General features: G+C 43.1%; 1 protein-coding gene across 3 annotated transcripts in view; it reads left to right on the top strand.

Moving 5' to 3' along the window:
* immp1l (inner mitochondrial membrane peptidase subunit 1) overlaps positions 1-18,308 on the top strand; it is a 136,211-nt gene that overhangs the window by 115,282 nt on the left and 2,621 nt on the right. For 2 of the 3 annotated variants that reach the window (XM_063061630.1, XM_063061628.1), the window contains one exon: positions 17,659-17,769. In XM_063061630.1, the coding sequence (XP_062917700.1) occupies positions 17,659-17,769 (111 nt within the window). Of the gene's footprint in view, positions 1-17,658; positions 17,770-18,024; positions 18,095-18,308 lie in introns of all 3 variants that reach the window. The other variant, XM_063061629.1, reaches the window with a different exon arrangement.

Below are 18,308 nucleotides of genomic sequence, written 5' to 3'. Positions count from 1 at the left end.
ATCCTTCTTAAGGTGCCTGACCTCTCTTGAGAAATGTAGATGAGGAATTTTTTTGAGGCAGAGAGTGGTGAATCTGTAGAATTCATTGCCACAGATGGCTATGGATGCAGAGATTGATGGATTCTTGATTAGTAAGGACATCAAGGGTTACGGGGATAAGGCAGGAAAATGGGTTTGAGAGGAAAAATAAATCAGCCGTGATCGAATGGCAGAGCAGACTCAATGAACCGAATGGCCTTATTTTGCTCCTAGGTCTTGTGGTTTTAAGGCCTAATCTGAAGATCAACATCTAAGTCTATCATGTTGCAACTCTATAAAACTTCGGTTAAGCCACGTTTGGAATAGTTTGTGCAGACCTGCTCACCCCATTACGGGGTGGAAGGGAGGCTTTTGACAGGGTGCAGGGATTAGAGGATGTGAGCTGGACGAAGTTTGGACAAACTTGTTTTCACACTGGAGTGTTGGAGGCTGATGGGTGGCCTGATAGAAGTTTGTAAAATTCTGAGAGGCAGGGATGGGTTCGAATCCTTTCCCCAGCGCAGATAATGTTAAATACTAGAGGGTATTTAAGATGAGAGGGGGCAAATTTAAAGAAGATGTGTAGGGATTTTTTTTAATATACAGTGAGTGGTGGGTGTCTGGAAATGGCTTCTAGGGGTAGTGGAGGAAGCAGATAGAATAGTGGCATTTAAGAAGCTGCTAGTTAGACAGATGAATGTGCAGGAATGGAGGGATATAGATCACATACAAGCTGTAAAGATTTAGATTAATTCGGACCTCGTAGGCTTAAGGGCCTGTTCCTGTGTCAACAGTTCTACGTTCTATGAAACATGACACCTTTGACAGTGCTGCATTTCTTAGTTCAAGATTCAAGATTGTTTAATGTCACTTCCAGTACAGAAGTGTAAAGGCGAACAAAATAATTGTTACTCCAGATCTGATGCCATACAAAAAAACAATAAGATAAAGATCACAATAATAAAAACACAATAAATATAAATACATAAAATAGCTTATATATGAAGATTGATGGTATGTCCTTAAAGTGACGCTAGGCACAGAAGTGTCTGTACATAAGGTAATTCTTGACAGGAAATGACAAAGTAGTGGTGGTTGGGAAGGCACAGCCAAGGGCAAGGAGCTCACTTGGAGTGAAAATATTGTGGAGCTGTTGGCCTCTTTCTTTGCTGCCTGATTAATTTAACAGGACCCTTAAATTGTTGATTCAAACATGTACTGTTTGAAAGTATTCTAAAGGAATACAAAATGGTTGGAGTGTTAAATGGGATAAGTGCCCATGCATTTTGCTACTGGAAGCGTCCAACTGTGCCAATATAGAACTCTGTGGCATGCAGTTCAGAATTGCATCCCTGCTGTTTTTGTTTAGTCACAGTTTACAGCATTAACTAACATCACTCTTGTGTGCTGCAATACTGAGCAGTGATGCAAATATTGATTCTCAGTCTTTTGGACACACTTGATTTTTTTTTCTAATTACTGCTACAGACTAAGGTGTCCAAACTCGCTGATCCTTTTCTCAAGAAAATCAATTTGCCTCTGATATATTAATTGGAAATATTCAAATTATTTTATTCCTGTTCAGACTGCAAAACTTGTCATGTGCACGGTTAGCTTTGCCGCAAACACATCAGAAGGCTGTGAGTGCACATTGACTGCCGAATGAGGCTCAGCCTTCCCACTTTCACAGGCGCAAATTATCAATAAAATCTGGTCTGCAGCTATCACAGCGTGATTCTCTGCCGGCACCAGAAACGGTGGCAACGCTAGTGAAATGTGGCGGCTCTTTTTAAAATGCAATAATATTGTGTTACAGTTCTCTGACAGATGTATTTTTTTTATTTTTTAAGTGCTAATTTTCAGGCATTTAGTTTGGGAGATGTGAATTAGACCATAAGACATAGGAGCAGAATTAGGCCATTCAGCCCATCGAGTCTGCTCTGCCATTCCATCATGGCTGATTTATTTTCCCTCTCAGCCCTGTTTTCCTGCCTTCTCCTCTGTAACCTTTGATGCCCTTTCTAATCAAGAACCTATCACCATCCACTTTAAATATATACAATGACTTGGTCTCTAGACCAATTCTTTCCTTGTCCTTTCAGCTGTACTTTAAAAGTACATGCTCTGTTTGCAGTTATGCCTGAGTCAAATAGTCTTTTTCCTTCTGTTTCAGTATGCAATTAACATGATAGAGAGGGAATCTGATGCAGAAAAAGGTATCTTCCCTGCATCGTTGTGGCTATCCCTCGAGGTCGAGGATGATGGGCTTCATTCTGTTGATCTACTTATGGGCTCTCAAGTGGCTTATGAGTCCAATCTTGGCTTTGAAAGTTCTTCCGCATTCAGGACAGGTAGTTCCAGATGGCAGATCGGGCTTTGGTTGTTGCTGCCTCTCTTTCCATTTTCTTCTCTTTGCTTCTAATTCTGCACATCTGTTGGCTTTGAAAGTTGCTGTTCCTTCTCGGATGATGGCTTGCCAGAGCTTCCTGTCCTTGGCATTGGTTTCTTAATTGTTGATGTCGATGTTACGTTTCTTCATGTTGGCTTTTAGAACGTCTTTGAATCTCTTTTGTTGTCCGCCTCTTTTACGTTTTGCCTTCTTTAAGCTGGGAGTGGAAGATTTGTTTTGGCAGGCGTTCGTCTTTCATCCGAACAACATGATCGCTCCATCTTCAGGATCAAGTCCCTTCCAGAAAAAGGTGTATTGACCTTGCTCTTCCTTTAGTTGCCTTTCTCCAGCTCAGCAGGTCTCACTCAGAGCAACAATGTCAATGTTGAATTTTTGGAGTTCCCGGGCAACAAAGGCAGTTCTCCTCTGGTCGGTCTGAGTTTGGGTTATCCATCAGAGTTCGTATATTCCAGGTTCCAAATTTCATAGTTTCAGTTCTCGATGTCTTTCGACCGCACGATGGTGATCCCTCTGGACGCGGCTTTCCAGACAGCATGGGGTGAAGCAGACTATTTTTAGGGCACCTTTTCTAGCCCCTTTCCAGTTCAGGGTGAGCAGAGTGGATCCTAAGTAGGGCTGCTCAGATGTGAATACTGCTGCCGAACAACCTTCCTGCTTCTGTCCAAAAGTTGAGCGACTGAATCAAGTATTCACTGCTTTCCTGCCGGTTCTTGACGAGGAGCTTCCAGCCATCACATTGCCTGCTCCCGTCGCCCTCCCACGATCGCAGAAAGACTTGAAGAAGTGGCCCACAGAGCGAAGATGCCTGTGCGTGTATTTGTTTAACGTGTACTTGATGTTGCACTCCAAGAAGCACACGATACTTCACAAATCAACCAACTGATTCCAATGGCATGGAAACCACGATGATTGGAGCTGATGGATTTGTTGCAGTCTTCATCCGCCTTCACAGCCGTTGAGTTCAAAGTAACTTCATCCGCCTGTTCCACCGTTGAGGTCTTGGTTGGATTGTTCTTTGTCAGGGATCTCACCCTCGACCTTACCGCCATGTGTGACCCTACCAGGAGCGTAGCTCCAGACGGCATTGCTCTCGGGATCACAGGACCACACAAGCTTCTCAACTGCGACAAGGTGACAATCCATGGAGAAGCTTGCCTGCATAAATTGAAGGAGGTTGTATGAAGAAGATTATAATGGTCAATATTTCTAACCCAAAAGAAATATGCTGGGGATATCCCCCATCCACTTGGACATTCAAGATTGTTTAATATAATTTCCAGTACACAAGTGTAAAGGAGAACAAAATAACTATTGCTCCAGAACTGATACAGCACAAAAAAAACACAATAAGTTAAAGAACACGATAATTTAATAAACACAATAAATATAAATACATAAGCTAGCTTATATACATAGATTGTATGCCCAGAAAGTGACGGTAGGCACAGACGTCTGTACATAAGGTGACTGACAGGAAATGAAAAAGTAGTGGATGGAGGTGTTGATTAGCTTTACTGCTTGGGGAAAGGAACTGTTTTTGAGTCTGGTGTTCCTGGTATGGATGCAGTGTAGCCTCCTCCCTTATGCAAGTTGGATAAACAGTCCATGAGAAGGATGCATGTGATTCTTCATTATGTTGCTGTTTTTTTTTCCAGAATCTTTATGTATGTCCTAGATGGTGGGTCGGCTGGTGCCAGTGATGTGTTGGGCAGTTTAGGTTACCCTTTGTAGAGCCTTCCTGTCCACCATAGTGCAGTTTCCGTACCAGACAGTGATGCAGACTGTTAGGACGTTCTCTGATTTTGGGTTAGTTTTGCCGCTATACTCTCTACTGCGCATTTGTAGAAGGACGCATTGAAGGAGAATTTGCTTTGACAATAATTCATCATAATAATAATAAGAAGAAGAACTTTGTTGATCCTGAGTGGGAAATTATTTTGTTACAGTAGCACATTTAATAACACACTTAGCAATAATAATAAATATAATAATAATAATAATAATATTAACAAATAGAAAAGTACAGAATAATGATATACACAATAATAAATTACCAATGTGCAATAATAATGTAGGAAATAATAAAACAGAGGCTATTGTACCATCAACACACATCAAAGTTGCTGGTGAACGCAGCAGGCCAGGCAGCATCTCTAGGAAGAGGTACAGTCGACGTTTCGGGCCGAGATCCTTCGTCAGGACTAACTGAAGGAAGAGTTAGTAAGAGATTTGAAAGTGGGAGGGGGAGGGGGAGATCCAAAATGATAGGAGAAGACAGGAGGGGGAGGGATAGAGCCAAGAGCTGGACAGGTGATTGGCAAAGGGGATATGAGAGGGTCATGGGACAGGAGGCCCAGGGAGAAGGAAAAGCGGGAGGGGGGAAAATACCCAGAGGATGGGCAAGGAGTATAGTCAGAGGGACAGAGGGAGAAAAAGGAGAGTGAGAGAAAGAATGTGTGTATATAAATAAATAACGGATGGGGTACGAGGCGGAGGTGGGACATTAGCGGAAGTTAGAGAAGTCAATGTTCATGCCATCAGGTTGGAGGCTACCCAGACAGAATATAAGGTGTTGTTCCTCCAACCTGACTGCGGCTTCATCTTTACGGTAGAGGAGGCCGTGGATAGAAATATCACAATGGGAATGATATGTGGAATTAAAATGTGTGGCCACTGGGAGATCCTGCTTTCTCTGGCGGACAGAGCGTAGGTGTTCAGCAAAACGATCTCCCAGTCTGCGTCGGGTCTCGCCAATATATAGAAGGCCATATCGAGAGCACTGGACGCAGTATATCACCCCAGCTGACTCACAGGTGAAGTGTCGCCTCACCTGGAAGGACTGTCTGGGGCCCTGAATGGTGGTAAGGGAGGAAGTGTAAGGGCTTCCGCCACCTCCAATGGGATCCCACGACTAACTACATCTTTCCCTCCCCCCCCCCGCTTTCCGCAGGGATCGCTCCCTACGCGACTCCCTTGTCTCCCTTGTCCATTCATCCCCCCCATCCCTCCCCACTGATCTCCCTCCTGGCACTTATCCTTGTAAGCCGTACAAGTGCTACACATGCCCTTACACTTCCTCCCTTACCACCATTCAGGGTCTTGCGATCCGAGACGGTGCAATTCCCGAACCAGGCAGCGATGCAGCTGCTCAGGATGCTCTTGATACATCCTCTGTAGAATATGGTGAGGATGGGGGGTGGGAGATGGATCTTTCTCAGCCTTCATGGGAAGTAGTGATGCTGCTGGGCTTTCTTGGCTATGGAGCTGGTGTTGAGGGACCAGGTGAGATTCTCCACCAGGTGAACACCAAGAAATTTGGTGCTCTTAACGATCTCTACGGTGGAGTCATCGATGTTCAGCGGGAGTGGTAGCCCCGTGCTCTCCTGAAGTCAACAAGCTTCTCTTTTGTTTTGTTCACATTCAGAGACAGGTTGTTGGCTCTGCACAAGTCTGTTAGCCGCTGCACCTCCTCTCTGTATGCTGACTCATCGTTCTTGCTGATGAGACCCACCATGGTCGTGTCATCGGCGAATTTGATGATGTGATTCAAGCTGTGTGTTGCATCACAGTCGTGGGTCAGCAGAGTGAACAGCAGTGGACTGAGCACACTCAGTAATCAGTAGTCAATAATACAGGAGATGGTTGATTTGTCTACTCCTATCCTTTGTAGCTTCTCACTGAGAAGAGGTGGCTGGACTGTATTGAAGGCACTAGAGAAATCAAAAAATGTGGTTCTCACAATGTCACCAGCATCAGCCAGGTGGGACTGAGCTCTCTGCAATGGTAGACGATGGCATCATCCACTCCCACATGAGGCTGGTAGGCAAACTGTAGAGGGTCCAATGAAGATCTCACCTGTGGTCCAAGGTTAGTCAGGACTAGCCTCTGCAGCACCTTCATCACATGAGATGTGAGGGCAGTTGGTCTGCAGTCATTAAGTTTAGATGGAGTTGCCTTCTTGGGTATAGGAACCAAGCAAGATGTCTTCCATAGCACCGGTATCTTTTCCTGACTCAGACTCAGATTGTAAAGGTGCTGCAAAATACCAGACAGTTGGCTTGCTCAGGTCTTCAGTATCCTGGGGCCGATACCGTCCAGTCCAGCAGCCTTGCCTTGATGTGGTCTCTCCGGCTGTCTCTTCACCTGAGCTGCAGTCACAGTCAGGCGGGGGAGGGTGGTCATCCCCATGGAGGCAGGATACTCCAAAGCCGGGGGGGGGGGGGGAGGTTTGGAACACGAGCACTCCCCAGCAGGGAGGGGGGGTGGAGGAAGGAGGCTTTGCGGGTAGGGAGGGTGTGTGGTTTTAGCAAGTTGTGGGGGTGGGTGGGAACAGCAGGAGGTCCTATGCTGAACCTGTGAAAAGCAAGTTCAATTCATTGGCCCTATCCAGGAAGCCCTTGATCTTCCTTTCCTTAACCTTGAAGCCAGTGATCTGCTTCACGCCTGAGCACACATCCCTTATGCTATTCTGTTGGAGCTTGTACTCCAGCTTCCCCCGGTAGGATTCTTTGCACTGCCTCAGCTTTACCTACAAAGGCATGGAGTATGTTTCCCTCTTTGGCACCAGGATGGCACTTGTCACTGGATGGCGTGGATTGGAGGGAGTTAGCTGGGGGAAGGGTGAAGGTGGGATGCATGCAGCTAGGGGAAGCCCCTGCCATTTACCATATCGAGTGGTCAGTCAGAGACTTTTTCTCAGGGCAGAAATGACTAATATGAGGAGGCATTATTTTAGGGTGATTGGAGGAAAGTAGAAGGGATAGGTCAGAAGTCAACTTTTTTGCACAGAGCGTGGTGGGTGTGTGGAAATCCTGCAAGCAGTGGAGGTAGAGGCAGATACTTTAGGGACATTTAAGAGATCCTAGATGGGAACATGGGTGAAAGAAAACTGAAGGATTATGTGAGCGGGGAGAGTTAGATTGATCATAGAGTAGGTTAAAAGGCTGGCACAACATTGTGGGCTGAAGGGACTGTACTGTGATGTACTGTTCTGTTCTGTGTTCTACTTTGATAAATGCTTAGCCTTTTATAAGCAGAAGGTGCCAAATTTGGTGACAGATTCTTCAACTCTACCCCATGGAGCTACAAAAGGAGTCGTCCTTCAAAAGTTGTGCGGAGAGAGTATTAAGTAGATCGGACCTGTTCCTGGAGGTTTGCTCACATGGCAATTGGTGCATTTCATAAACTACTATTTAACAATTTTATCTTGTTCTTACCATCAATAGTTGTTGACAGCTATTGTCCTGGGTATGAAAAGTGCTATAAGGAAGCTTGTAGATCTCTGTGCGCATACATTATGTTATTCTCTAAATTTATCACCTTTCATCATCCCCAATCCACACTGAGCTGTGGAGGTCAAGTCATTAGCTGTATTTAAGGCAGAAATTTATAGTATCTTGATTGAAAGTAGCTGCACAGGTTGATCGGATGGTTAAGAAGGCATACTTGTCTTTATTAATTGAGGCACTGAGTTCAAAAGTCAGGAAGTTATGTTATAAAACTAGGTAGGCCGCATCTGGAGTATTGCTACACAGTTCTGGAAGGCCCATTATAGAAACAATGTCGAGTCTTCTGAAAGGGTGCGGGAGAGAATTACCAGAATGTTGCCTGTGTTAGAGGGCATGTGCTATAATGAGAGGTGAGACAAACTAGTTTTTTTTCCTCTGGACTGGTGGAAGCTGAAGGTAGATCTGAAGAGGTTTATAAGATTATGAGAGACATAGATAGTGTAGACAGACAGTATCTCTTTCCGAGAGTTGAAATGTCTGATTCTATAGGGTTCTAATTGAGGTGAGGGGGGCATGTGAATGTCTTAGTAATGAAGGGTGTGGACATTGTGTAGCCAGAAGTGACTCGTTTCCAGAACGAGGGGTCACAGTTTGAGGATAGAGGGGAAGCCTTTTAGGACCGAGATTAGGAAAAACTTCTTCACACAGAGAGTGGTGAATCTGTGGAATTCTCTGCCACAGCAAACTGTTGAGGCCGGTTCATTGGCTGTGTTTAAGAGGAAGTTAGATATGGCCCTTGTGGCTACAGGGGTCAGGGGGTATGGAGGGAAGGCTGGGTTCTGAGTTGGATGATCAGCCATGATCATAATAAATGGCGGTGCAGGCTTGAAGGGCCGAATGGCCTACTCCTGCACCTATTTTCTATGTTTCTATATGTTTCTATGTTTAGTTGGTCATTTGATTACTAATTTCATTGGTCTGGCACAACACTGCGGGCCAAAGGGCTTGTGCCTATGCTGTCCTGTTCTGTGTTCTCTGTTCTCCGTATGAGGGTTAAGGGTTATTGGCAGAAAGTGTGAGAATGGGGATGTGAAAAATGCCCACCCACGATTGAATGGGAGAGCAGAGTTGATGGGCTCAGTGGGCTAATTCTGCTCCATTATCTTAATCTTATTATCAATTGAAATTAAATTTTACATCTTCTACAGTGGGATTTGTATTTGGGTCTCTGGACTACCAGGCCTGTATAAAGTAGCTGTTGTATTGTCATACTATTTACCAGACTGTTAATAAGACTCTTGATTCAGTTTGTTAGGTTGTGAACTAAAAATTATTGGTATAAAATCCATCATAATCTTTACATATTCTTCGGGAAAACTAAAGTGCTATGTGCAGTGAAAATTAGGACTGAGAAGGTGCTCAGGAAGCTGAATAGTCTGAGGGTAGATAAATCTCCTGGACCTGATGGAATGCACCCTCATGTTCTGAAGGAAGTAGCTGGAGAGATTGCAGAGGCATTAACAATGATCTTTCAAGAATCTATAGATTCTGGCATTGTACCAGATGACTGGAAAATTGCAAATGTTACTCTGCTATTTAAGAAGGGTGGGAGGCAGCATAAAGGAAACTATAGACCTGTTAGCCTGACATCAGTGGTTGAAAAGTTGTTGAAATCGACTGTTAAGGGTGAGAATACGGAGTACCTGGAGGCAAATGACAAGATAGGCCAAAGCCAGCATGTTTTCCCGAAAGGAAAATCCTGCCTGACTAACCTTCTGCAATTATTTTGAGGAAATTACAAGCAGGGTAGACCAAAGGAGATGCAATAGATGTGGTGTACTTGGATTTTCAGAAGGCCTTTGACAAGGTGCCGTACATGAGGCTGCTTCTTAGCAAGATGAGAGCCCATGGAATTACAGGGAAGTTACTACCATGTGTGGAGCATTGGCTGATCGGCAGAAAACAGAGAGTGGGAATAAAGGGATGCTATTCTGACTGGCTGCCAGTTACCAGTGGAGTTCCACAAGGGTCAGTGTTGGGACCACTGCTTTTTACAATGTAGTCAATGATTTGGGCTATGGGATTAATGGATTTGTGGCTAAATTTGCCGATGATACAAAGATAGGTGGAGGAGAGGGTAGTATTGAGGAAACAGAGATTCTGCAGATAGACTTATATAGTTTAGGGGAATGGGCAAAGAAGTGGCAAATGAAATATAATGTTGGAAAGTGTATGGTCATGCACTTTGGTGAAAGAAATAAACGGGCAGACTATTATTTAGATGGGTAGAGAATTCAAACTGCAGAGATGCAAAGGGAGTTGGGAGTCCTTGTGCAGGATACCCTAAAGGTTAACCTCCAGGTTGAGTTGGTGGTGAAGAAGGTGAATGCAATGTTGGCCTTCATTTCTGGAGGTATAGAATATAAGAGAAGGGATGTGATGTTGAGGCTTTCTATAAGGCACTCATGAGACCACACTTGGAGTATTGTGTGTGGTTTTGGGCTCATTATTTTAGAATAATGACACTGGAGAGGGTTTAGAGAAGATTCACAAGAGTGATTCCAGGAAAGAAAGGATTACCGTATGAGGAACATCTGGGAGATCTTAGGCTGTATTCTCTGGAGTTCAGGAGAATGAGGGGGATCTCATAGAAACATTCTGAATGTTAAAGGGCCTGAACAGATTAGATATGGTAAAGTTTATTTCCATGGTAGAGGAGTCTAGGACAGGAGGGCACGACTTCAGGATTAAAGGACGTCCATTTAGAACAGAGATACGGAGAAATTACTTTAGTCAGAGGGTGGTAAATCTGTGGAATTTGTTGCCACGAGCGGCTGTGGAGGCCAAGTCATTGGGTGTATTTAAGGCAGAGATAGATAGGTTCTTGATTAGCCAGGGCATCAAAGGGTATGGGGTTTGGGGAGTGAGGATGATTGGAAGAATTAGATCAGTCCTTGACTGAATGGTGGTGCAGACTCTGCTCCTATGTCTTATGGTCTTATGGTTCACTCTTTTGTCTTATTCAGTCCATGGTTCTCAAACAAAAGTTGAGTTCTGATTATAAAATGTCTCATTGAGACCTATTTTTAACATGCTTTTCAAATATTGTCTTTTCCATTCTTAAAACATTAAAAAGTTGAATGGTATTTTTGGCAATAATAGTGGTGTACTTTTACAGGAACTTTTGAAGTTGCTATTTGTTCTTCTCACGTGGCTCTTAATAAATTTCTAAAAAGACATCATGAGCTTTTAGAAAATGTATTTAAATGTTCACAATCATGCTTAAAATGCTGGAGGAACTCAGCAGGTCAGGTCAGGGAGCATCAATGGAGTGGAATAGAGTCGATGTTTTGGGACAAGATCCTCCGCCAAGTTCCGATGAAGGGTCTCAGCTGAAACATTGATTGTTTATTCCTTTTTGTAGCTGCTGCCTGACCTGTTCAGTTCTTCCAGCATCTGCAGAATCTCTTGTGTTTACCCAATCATATCCTTTTTACAGTAGATCTCAGTGTAGGTTTAGAAACTCAAAAAATATTTTTTTCTGTGATACGTTTCATATTCCCTCTTGCCAAAGTTCTTGCTTTGACAGGCAGTTCTTTGGCTGACGAGACACTCATACGACCTGGAGCAATACTTTGAATCAACTGCCAAGCAAAAATGTTGTGGGTTAACTTTTGTTTGGTATCTCAAACAGCCATCACAGGTGAAAATGGGATTGTCTATAACTGAGAAATCAGTTCACACAGGCCAGGACACAGCCTGTCAAAGCACTGCATCACCCGAGGCATGATATTTTCATTTAATTACTGTTAAAATTCCCTGTCTCAATTTGACTGTAATTTCAAGCTCACTACATTTTCCCTTTTGATTTAAACATGTTAAGATTAAACAAGTTTAGTTATTTTTCTCAATACTTCTTTACCAATTGGCTGGATTTTAGCTTAGATTTAAGAACGTCCGTAAACTTGTGTGAAAATTCTCCACTGTGTTGTTTACTAAATTTACAATTAATCTTGATTTTTAAATCATTGTAACTTGATCACTTATTTTTCAAATATGATATTTACAGGATGTATTGCATGATAAATATAAGCTATTGCTTTTTCAATAATTACTGAACTTTGCAAAGTGCAGGTGTGTAAGCTTCATACTGTGATTGTCATGGTACCTCAAGAGTCAAGTGTAAAGATTTTCGTTCCCAATAATTTGGCTATATCTCAAATAACTAATACTAATAGATATTCTCTGCATTCGGATTTATGCTTCCTGGATGTAATATCTCATTCCAGGCTCTCAGTGGAGAATTCTATCAGCAGAAAGCAATCACATTTATTTGGCTGCTGATTTTATTACATTTTCTGAATATAAAAGTTCACATTCAAGTTTATTGTCATTCAACTGTATTTATGTATACCGCCAAAGAAAACAAGATGTACAACACAGCTCATATAATTCACACACAACACATAAAGTAATATTACCTCAAATAAGTTAACAAATAATAAAATATATTCCAGAAGATTGACATGTAGCATAAGGTGCATTTACGATGAGTTAAAAAATAAACAGTATAACGACACAGGCACTTCATACATGATGAGACCTGGGTGGTGGCAAGGGAGTTCAGTAGTCTTACAGCCTGGGGGAAGAAGCTATTTTCCATGATAACAGTCCTTGGCCTAATGTCACAGTACCTCCTGTCTGATGGTAGAGGGTAAAAGAGAATGTGTGATGGTTGGGAGGAATCCTTGACAATGCTAAGGGCTGTGCATACGCAGCTCTCCTGATAAATATCTCGGATGGGTGGTAAAGTGGAACTCACCACATGAAAGAAGTGCAGTCGACGTTTCAGGCCGAGACCCTTCGTCAGGACTAACTGAAGGAAGAGTGAGTAAGGGATTACTCACTTACTCACACTTACTAAATCCCTTACTCACTCTTCCTTCAGTTAGTCCTGACGAAGGGTCTCGGCCTGAAACGTCGACTGCACCTCTTCCTATAGATGCTGCTTGGCCTGCTGCGTTCACCAGCAACTTTGATGTGTGTTGCTTGAATTTCCAGCATCTGCAGAATTCCTGTTGTTTACATGAAAGAAGTGTTGAGCTATGGATTGAGTTAATTGATTACCTCTAAGTTGCTCTGCAGAAATAAAAATTACAAAGTCTCTGTCCAAGGGATAGGAATTACTTTTCTATTCTTTTTTTTTTATCTCTGGTGATGCTTTTGGCACGCCTGTGTTCCAAATAAGGGAAACATAGGAACAGCGGTAAACCTGTCTGTTGTCTCAGTGAGATACATGCCTTTTAATACTTCTAGTTTTAAAAATAGTGTTAAATTTAAAATTAATTAAGGTCATGGTTTTCAGGATGAGGTGGTAAATTAGACTAGATGTTGGCTTCGTGGGAGAAGCCAGAATAGTGGTAGATTGTTGCCTCTCTGACTGGGGGCCTCTGACTCGTGGAGTGCCATGGGGATTGGTGCTGGGTCCATTGTTGTTTGTCATCTGGGTGATAATGTAGTAAATGGGATCAACATATTTGTAGATAACAGTGGGGGCATAGTGGACAGTGGGAAAAGATATCAAAGCTTGCAGCAGGAACTGGACCAGTTGGAACAATGGGCTGAAAAATGGAAGATGGAATTTAATGCAGACAAATGTGAGGTGTTGCAGTTGTTGCCCTACAGTGAATGGTAGGGCACTGAAGAGTGTGGTAAAACAGAGGGATCTGGAAATAGATTCATAATTCTTTGAAAGTGGCATCACAGTTAGATAAGGTCATAAAGAGAGCTTTTGGCACATTTACCTTTATAGATCAAAATATTGAGTACAGGAGTTGGAATGTTAATTTGAAATAGTATAAGATATTGGTGATGCCTAATTTAGAGATTTGGAGTATTGCGTCCAGTTCTTGTCACATACCCTCTGGAAAGATACCAATAAGATTGCAAGAGTGCAGACAAAAGTTAGAAGGATGTTGCTAGGACTTGAGGACCTGGGTTATCTTGAAAGGTAGAAAAGGTGAGGACTTTATTCCCTAGAATATAGAAGATAGACGGAGATTTGATAGAGATATACAAAATAATGAGGGGTATAAATGGATAAATGCAATCAGGCTTTTCCACTGAAGTTGAATGAGACTCGAACTAGAGGTCATGGGTTAAGGGTGAAAGGTGATATATCTAAATGGGACATGAGGCAGAACTTCTTCACTCAGTGGGTGGTGAGAGTGTGGAATGAGCTGCCAGCAGAAGTGGTAGATGTAGGTTTGATTGCAACCCTTAAGATAAATTTGGATAGGTACATGGATGGGAAGGGTATGGAGGGCTATGGTCTGGGTTCAGGTTGATGGGACTAGGCAGATTAATAGTTTGGCACAGACTAGATGGGCCAAAGGGCCTGTTCCTGTGCTGTAGTGTTCTATGACTGTAACTTCTATCACTTACAAATTGATCCAAACTTCTACCACATTGTACGTAGATTTGTTTCCTATCATTGATTCTGATGTTCAAAGTAAATTTATTATCAAAGATAATATCACCAGATACCACTGTGACATTCGTTTTCTTGCAGGTATTTACAGGAAAGTAAGGAAGTGCAATGGAACTTATGAAAAATTATAACTAACAAAGGTCAATGTGCAAAGAAAGACAAATCATGCAAGTAATACAAAAATAAATAAATAGGTTGTGATTTCCTGTGAAATCCTGTGACTCGTGGTGTGCCACAGGGATCAGTGCTGGGTCCATTGTTATTTGTCATCTATATCAATGATCTGGATGATAATGTGGTAAATTGGATCAGCAAATTTGCTGATGATACAAAGATTGGAGGTGTAGTAGACAGTGAGGAAGGTTTTCAGAGCCTGCAGAGGGACTTGGACCAACTGGAAAAAGGGGCTGAAAAATGGCAGATGGAGTTTAATACAGACAAGTGTGAGGTATTGCACGTTGGAAGGACAAACCAAGGTAGAACATACAGGGTTAATGGTAAGGCACTGAGGAGTGCAGTGGAACAGAGGGATCTGGGAATACAGATACAAAATTCCCTAAAAGTGGCGTCACAGGTAGATAGGGTCGTAATGAGAGCTTTTGGTACGTTGGCCTTTTTTAATCAAAGTATTGAGTATAAGAGCTGGAATGTTATGATGAGGTTGTATAAGGCATTGGTGAGGCCGAATCTGGAGTATTGTGTTCAGTTTTGGTCACCAAATTACAGGAAGGATATAAATAAGGTTGAAAGAGTGCACAGAAGGTTTACAAGGATGTTGCCGGGACTTGAGAGACTCAGTTACAGAGAAAGGTTGAATAGGTTGGGACTTTATTCCCTGGAGTGTAGAAGAATGAGGGGAGATTTGATAGAGGTATATAAAATTATGACGGGTATAGATAGAGTGAATGCAAGCAGGCTTTTTCCGCTGAGGCAAGGGGAGAAAAAAACCAGAGGACATGGGTTAAGGGTGAGGGGGGAAAAGATTAAAGGGAACATTAGTGGGGGCTTCTTCACACAGTGGTGGGAGTATGGAATGAGCTGTCAGATGAGGTGGTAAATGCGGGTTCTTTTTTAACATTGAAAAATAAATTGGACATATACATGGATGGGAGGTGTATGGAGGGATATGGTCCGTGTGCAGGTCAGTGGGACTAGGCAGAAAATGGTTCGGCACAGCCAAGAAGGGCCAAAAGGCCTGTTTCTGTGCTGTAGTTTCTATGGTTCTATGGTTGTCCCCCGAGGCTCCTCAGGATAGTTCAGTCATTCCACACAGACATGAACGGCGTCGTTCCGTTCAACGGCTCTTCTTCAGAGGCCTTCAACATCCGCAGCGGTGTGAATCAGGGCTGTGTGCTTGCCCCCACCCTGTTTGGCATCCTCTTCATAGTCATGCTGAAGCATGCCTTTGGAACATCAACTGATGGTGTCTACCTCCACACCAGATCGGACGGGAGGCTGTTCAGTCTGTCCCGACTGAGGGCAAGAACCAAGGTTCGTGAAGTACTCATCAGGGACATGTTGTTTGCAGACGATACAGCACTGGCAACACACTCTGAAGAGCAACTGCAACGCCTCATGGACAGCTTCTCAAGAGCCTGCCGGGATGGATCAGCCTGAAGAAAACCAACGTGTTGGGCCAAGGCATTGAGCACCCCCCTGCCATTACCATCAACAACTATGAGCTGGCGGTAGTTCATGAGTTTACATACGTTGGCTCCACCATCACGGACAGCCTCTCCCTAGACCCTGAGATCAACAAACGGATAGGACGAGCAGCCTCAACATTCGCCAGGCTAACAAAGAGTCTGGGAGAACAGAAAGCTGACGACGCACACCAAAGTTGCAGTCTACAGGACCTGCATCCTCAGCACATTGCTTTACGGCAGCGAGACCTGGAGCCTCTACTCCAGACAAGAGCGGCGTCTCAACGCCTTCCACCTTTGCAGCCTGAGACGCATCCTGGACATCACGTGGACTGACGGAGTCACCAACAATGAGGTCCTGGCCCACGCCCAGATACCCAGCCTCTTCACCCTGCTCCAACAACGCTGTCTCCGCTGGCTGGGCCATGTACACCACATCTCAGACGGGAGGATCTCGAAAGACCTGCTGTATGGGGAACTGGCCTCCGGCAAGAGAGCACAAGGGTGGCCCCATCTTTGTTTCAAAGACGTTTGCAAGAGAGACATGAAGTCACTGAAAATGAACGTCGAGAGGTGGGAGGACATCGCAAGCGATTGCTCTCACTGGAGGCTGGAACTACACAGAGGTCTAAAAAGAGGAGAAGAGAAGCTGAGGCTTGCTGCTGAAGAAAAGCGCACTCGTCGGAAAAACAGCACCAAAACAACACTGGAGGACAGTTCCTTCAAGTGCACTCGCTGGAGCCGAGACTGTCACTCCCGTGTGGGACTCTACAAGCCACAACAGATGCTGCGCTAACACAGACTGAAGCAAGACTTTCCAGGCGCAGATCCATGGTCTCGCGAGACTAACGGATGCCACCACCACCACCACCACCACCACCGAGCTTTGAGAGTGAATAAGTGTCTCTTATTATTGGCTACAGCCCAGTTGTTAGACTCCTCAAACAGTAGAAAAGGCTTCCCTATCTACCCAGTCAATTCCACGATATATTTCAAAATTTAATTAGGGCATTTCAGATGGTCTGAGCATAACAGTGACAATAGTTGGCAAAACAAAACAAATCATACAATATTAAAAGTGAAACTTTTCTAATTGTGTGATCTATGATTACAGAAGAGGGCTGATTGTTATTGACCTTAAATATTAACTGTATTTCTTTCATAGATGCTGCCTGACCTGAAAATTTTCAGCTTTTTCTGTCTTTACTAGACTTGACCTGATTTGTCTTTCACAAGTTAAACCTGATTAAACAAAAGCAACAAAGAGTATATGTTATTACTGAAGCACTGGAAATCAAGTCACATCAGTAGACCAGCATGCTCTCGCCTACACATTTTGCCCCTTGTCATATTTTAAGACACTTCAGCATTTTATGAACAAAACACTTCAGTGCTAAACCTTCTCTAGATATAGAAGAGTAATGACTGATAACAAGTTAGTCGATATTTCATAACTGAATGGCCTGCAAATGAAACACCTTCATTTGGACTAACCTGAAAGGTTATACACTCATTTAAAACAGGGCAGAAGCTCGCTGAGAATTAAATGGTGTTCAGATTAACCTCCCTGACACACTTAACAACAGATTCATCAGATAGACCTGTTTTATCAGCAAGAGAGGCTATTATTTTACAGGTTGGGGTACTGGTCCAGTCATCACTAATGTGTGCAGTTAATTTGGACATACTGCAACTGTCTCTGCTTGAGAATACACCTTACACCACACAGCTTTACAATCAATTTATTGTTAAAGGTGTTGTAATATTAATTAAAAGTGTGCAGGACTTATATTTTATTGCAGGATGTTTGTTTCTCACTAAATTTGAGCATCTTAAACCCTCCTAAAGTATTTTATATATTTCCTTTAGGTGCCAAGAGGTCACGTTTGGTTAGAAGGTGACAATTTGCAGAATTCCACCGACTCCAGGAACTATGGACCAATTCCTTATGCATTGATTAAGGGACGAGTGTGTTTAAAGGTAAAAAAATAACTCTTGGAAGGTGTATTGCTTGACTTAGGTAGTTTGTATAATCATAATGTTCGTATTTCCTTGAAGCATAGGAGGCTGAAGGTATATACCTGATAAAGGTAGATGAAATCATGAGAGTTGTAGATAAGCTGCATGGTCACAGTCTGTTTCCCAGGCTAGAATAGTCTAAAACTAGAGGACATAAACTTAAGGTGAGAGGGAATAGATCTAAAAACCTGAGGGGTATTTTTTTTTTGTTTGCAGAGTGAAACAAGCTACCAGAGGAAGCTATAAAGCCAGCTGCAGTGATAATGTTTAAAAGAGATTTGGATAGGTATGTGAATAGAAGGGTTAAGAGTGTTTTGAGCCAGATGCAAGCATTTAGAACTGGCTTGGACACACATCTTGATCAGCATTTACAGTTTGGGCTGAAGGGCTTATTTTCCAAGTTGTATAACTTGGTTGTTTTGTCCCACTCTGTGGACACTTTAATGGAACCCGGTGGAGTCTTCTGTTGCTTCAAGGTTCGATGTGCTGTGCATTCAGAG

This window comes from Mobula hypostoma, chromosome 11 (genome assembly GCF_963921235.1).
Source record: "Mobula hypostoma chromosome 11, sMobHyp1.1, whole genome shotgun sequence".
NCBI lineage: Eukaryota > Metazoa > Chordata > Chondrichthyes > Myliobatiformes > Myliobatidae > Mobula > Mobula hypostoma.
Note: the sequence above shows the minus strand (reverse complement) of the source record. Positions and strands in the feature narration are given on the sequence as shown.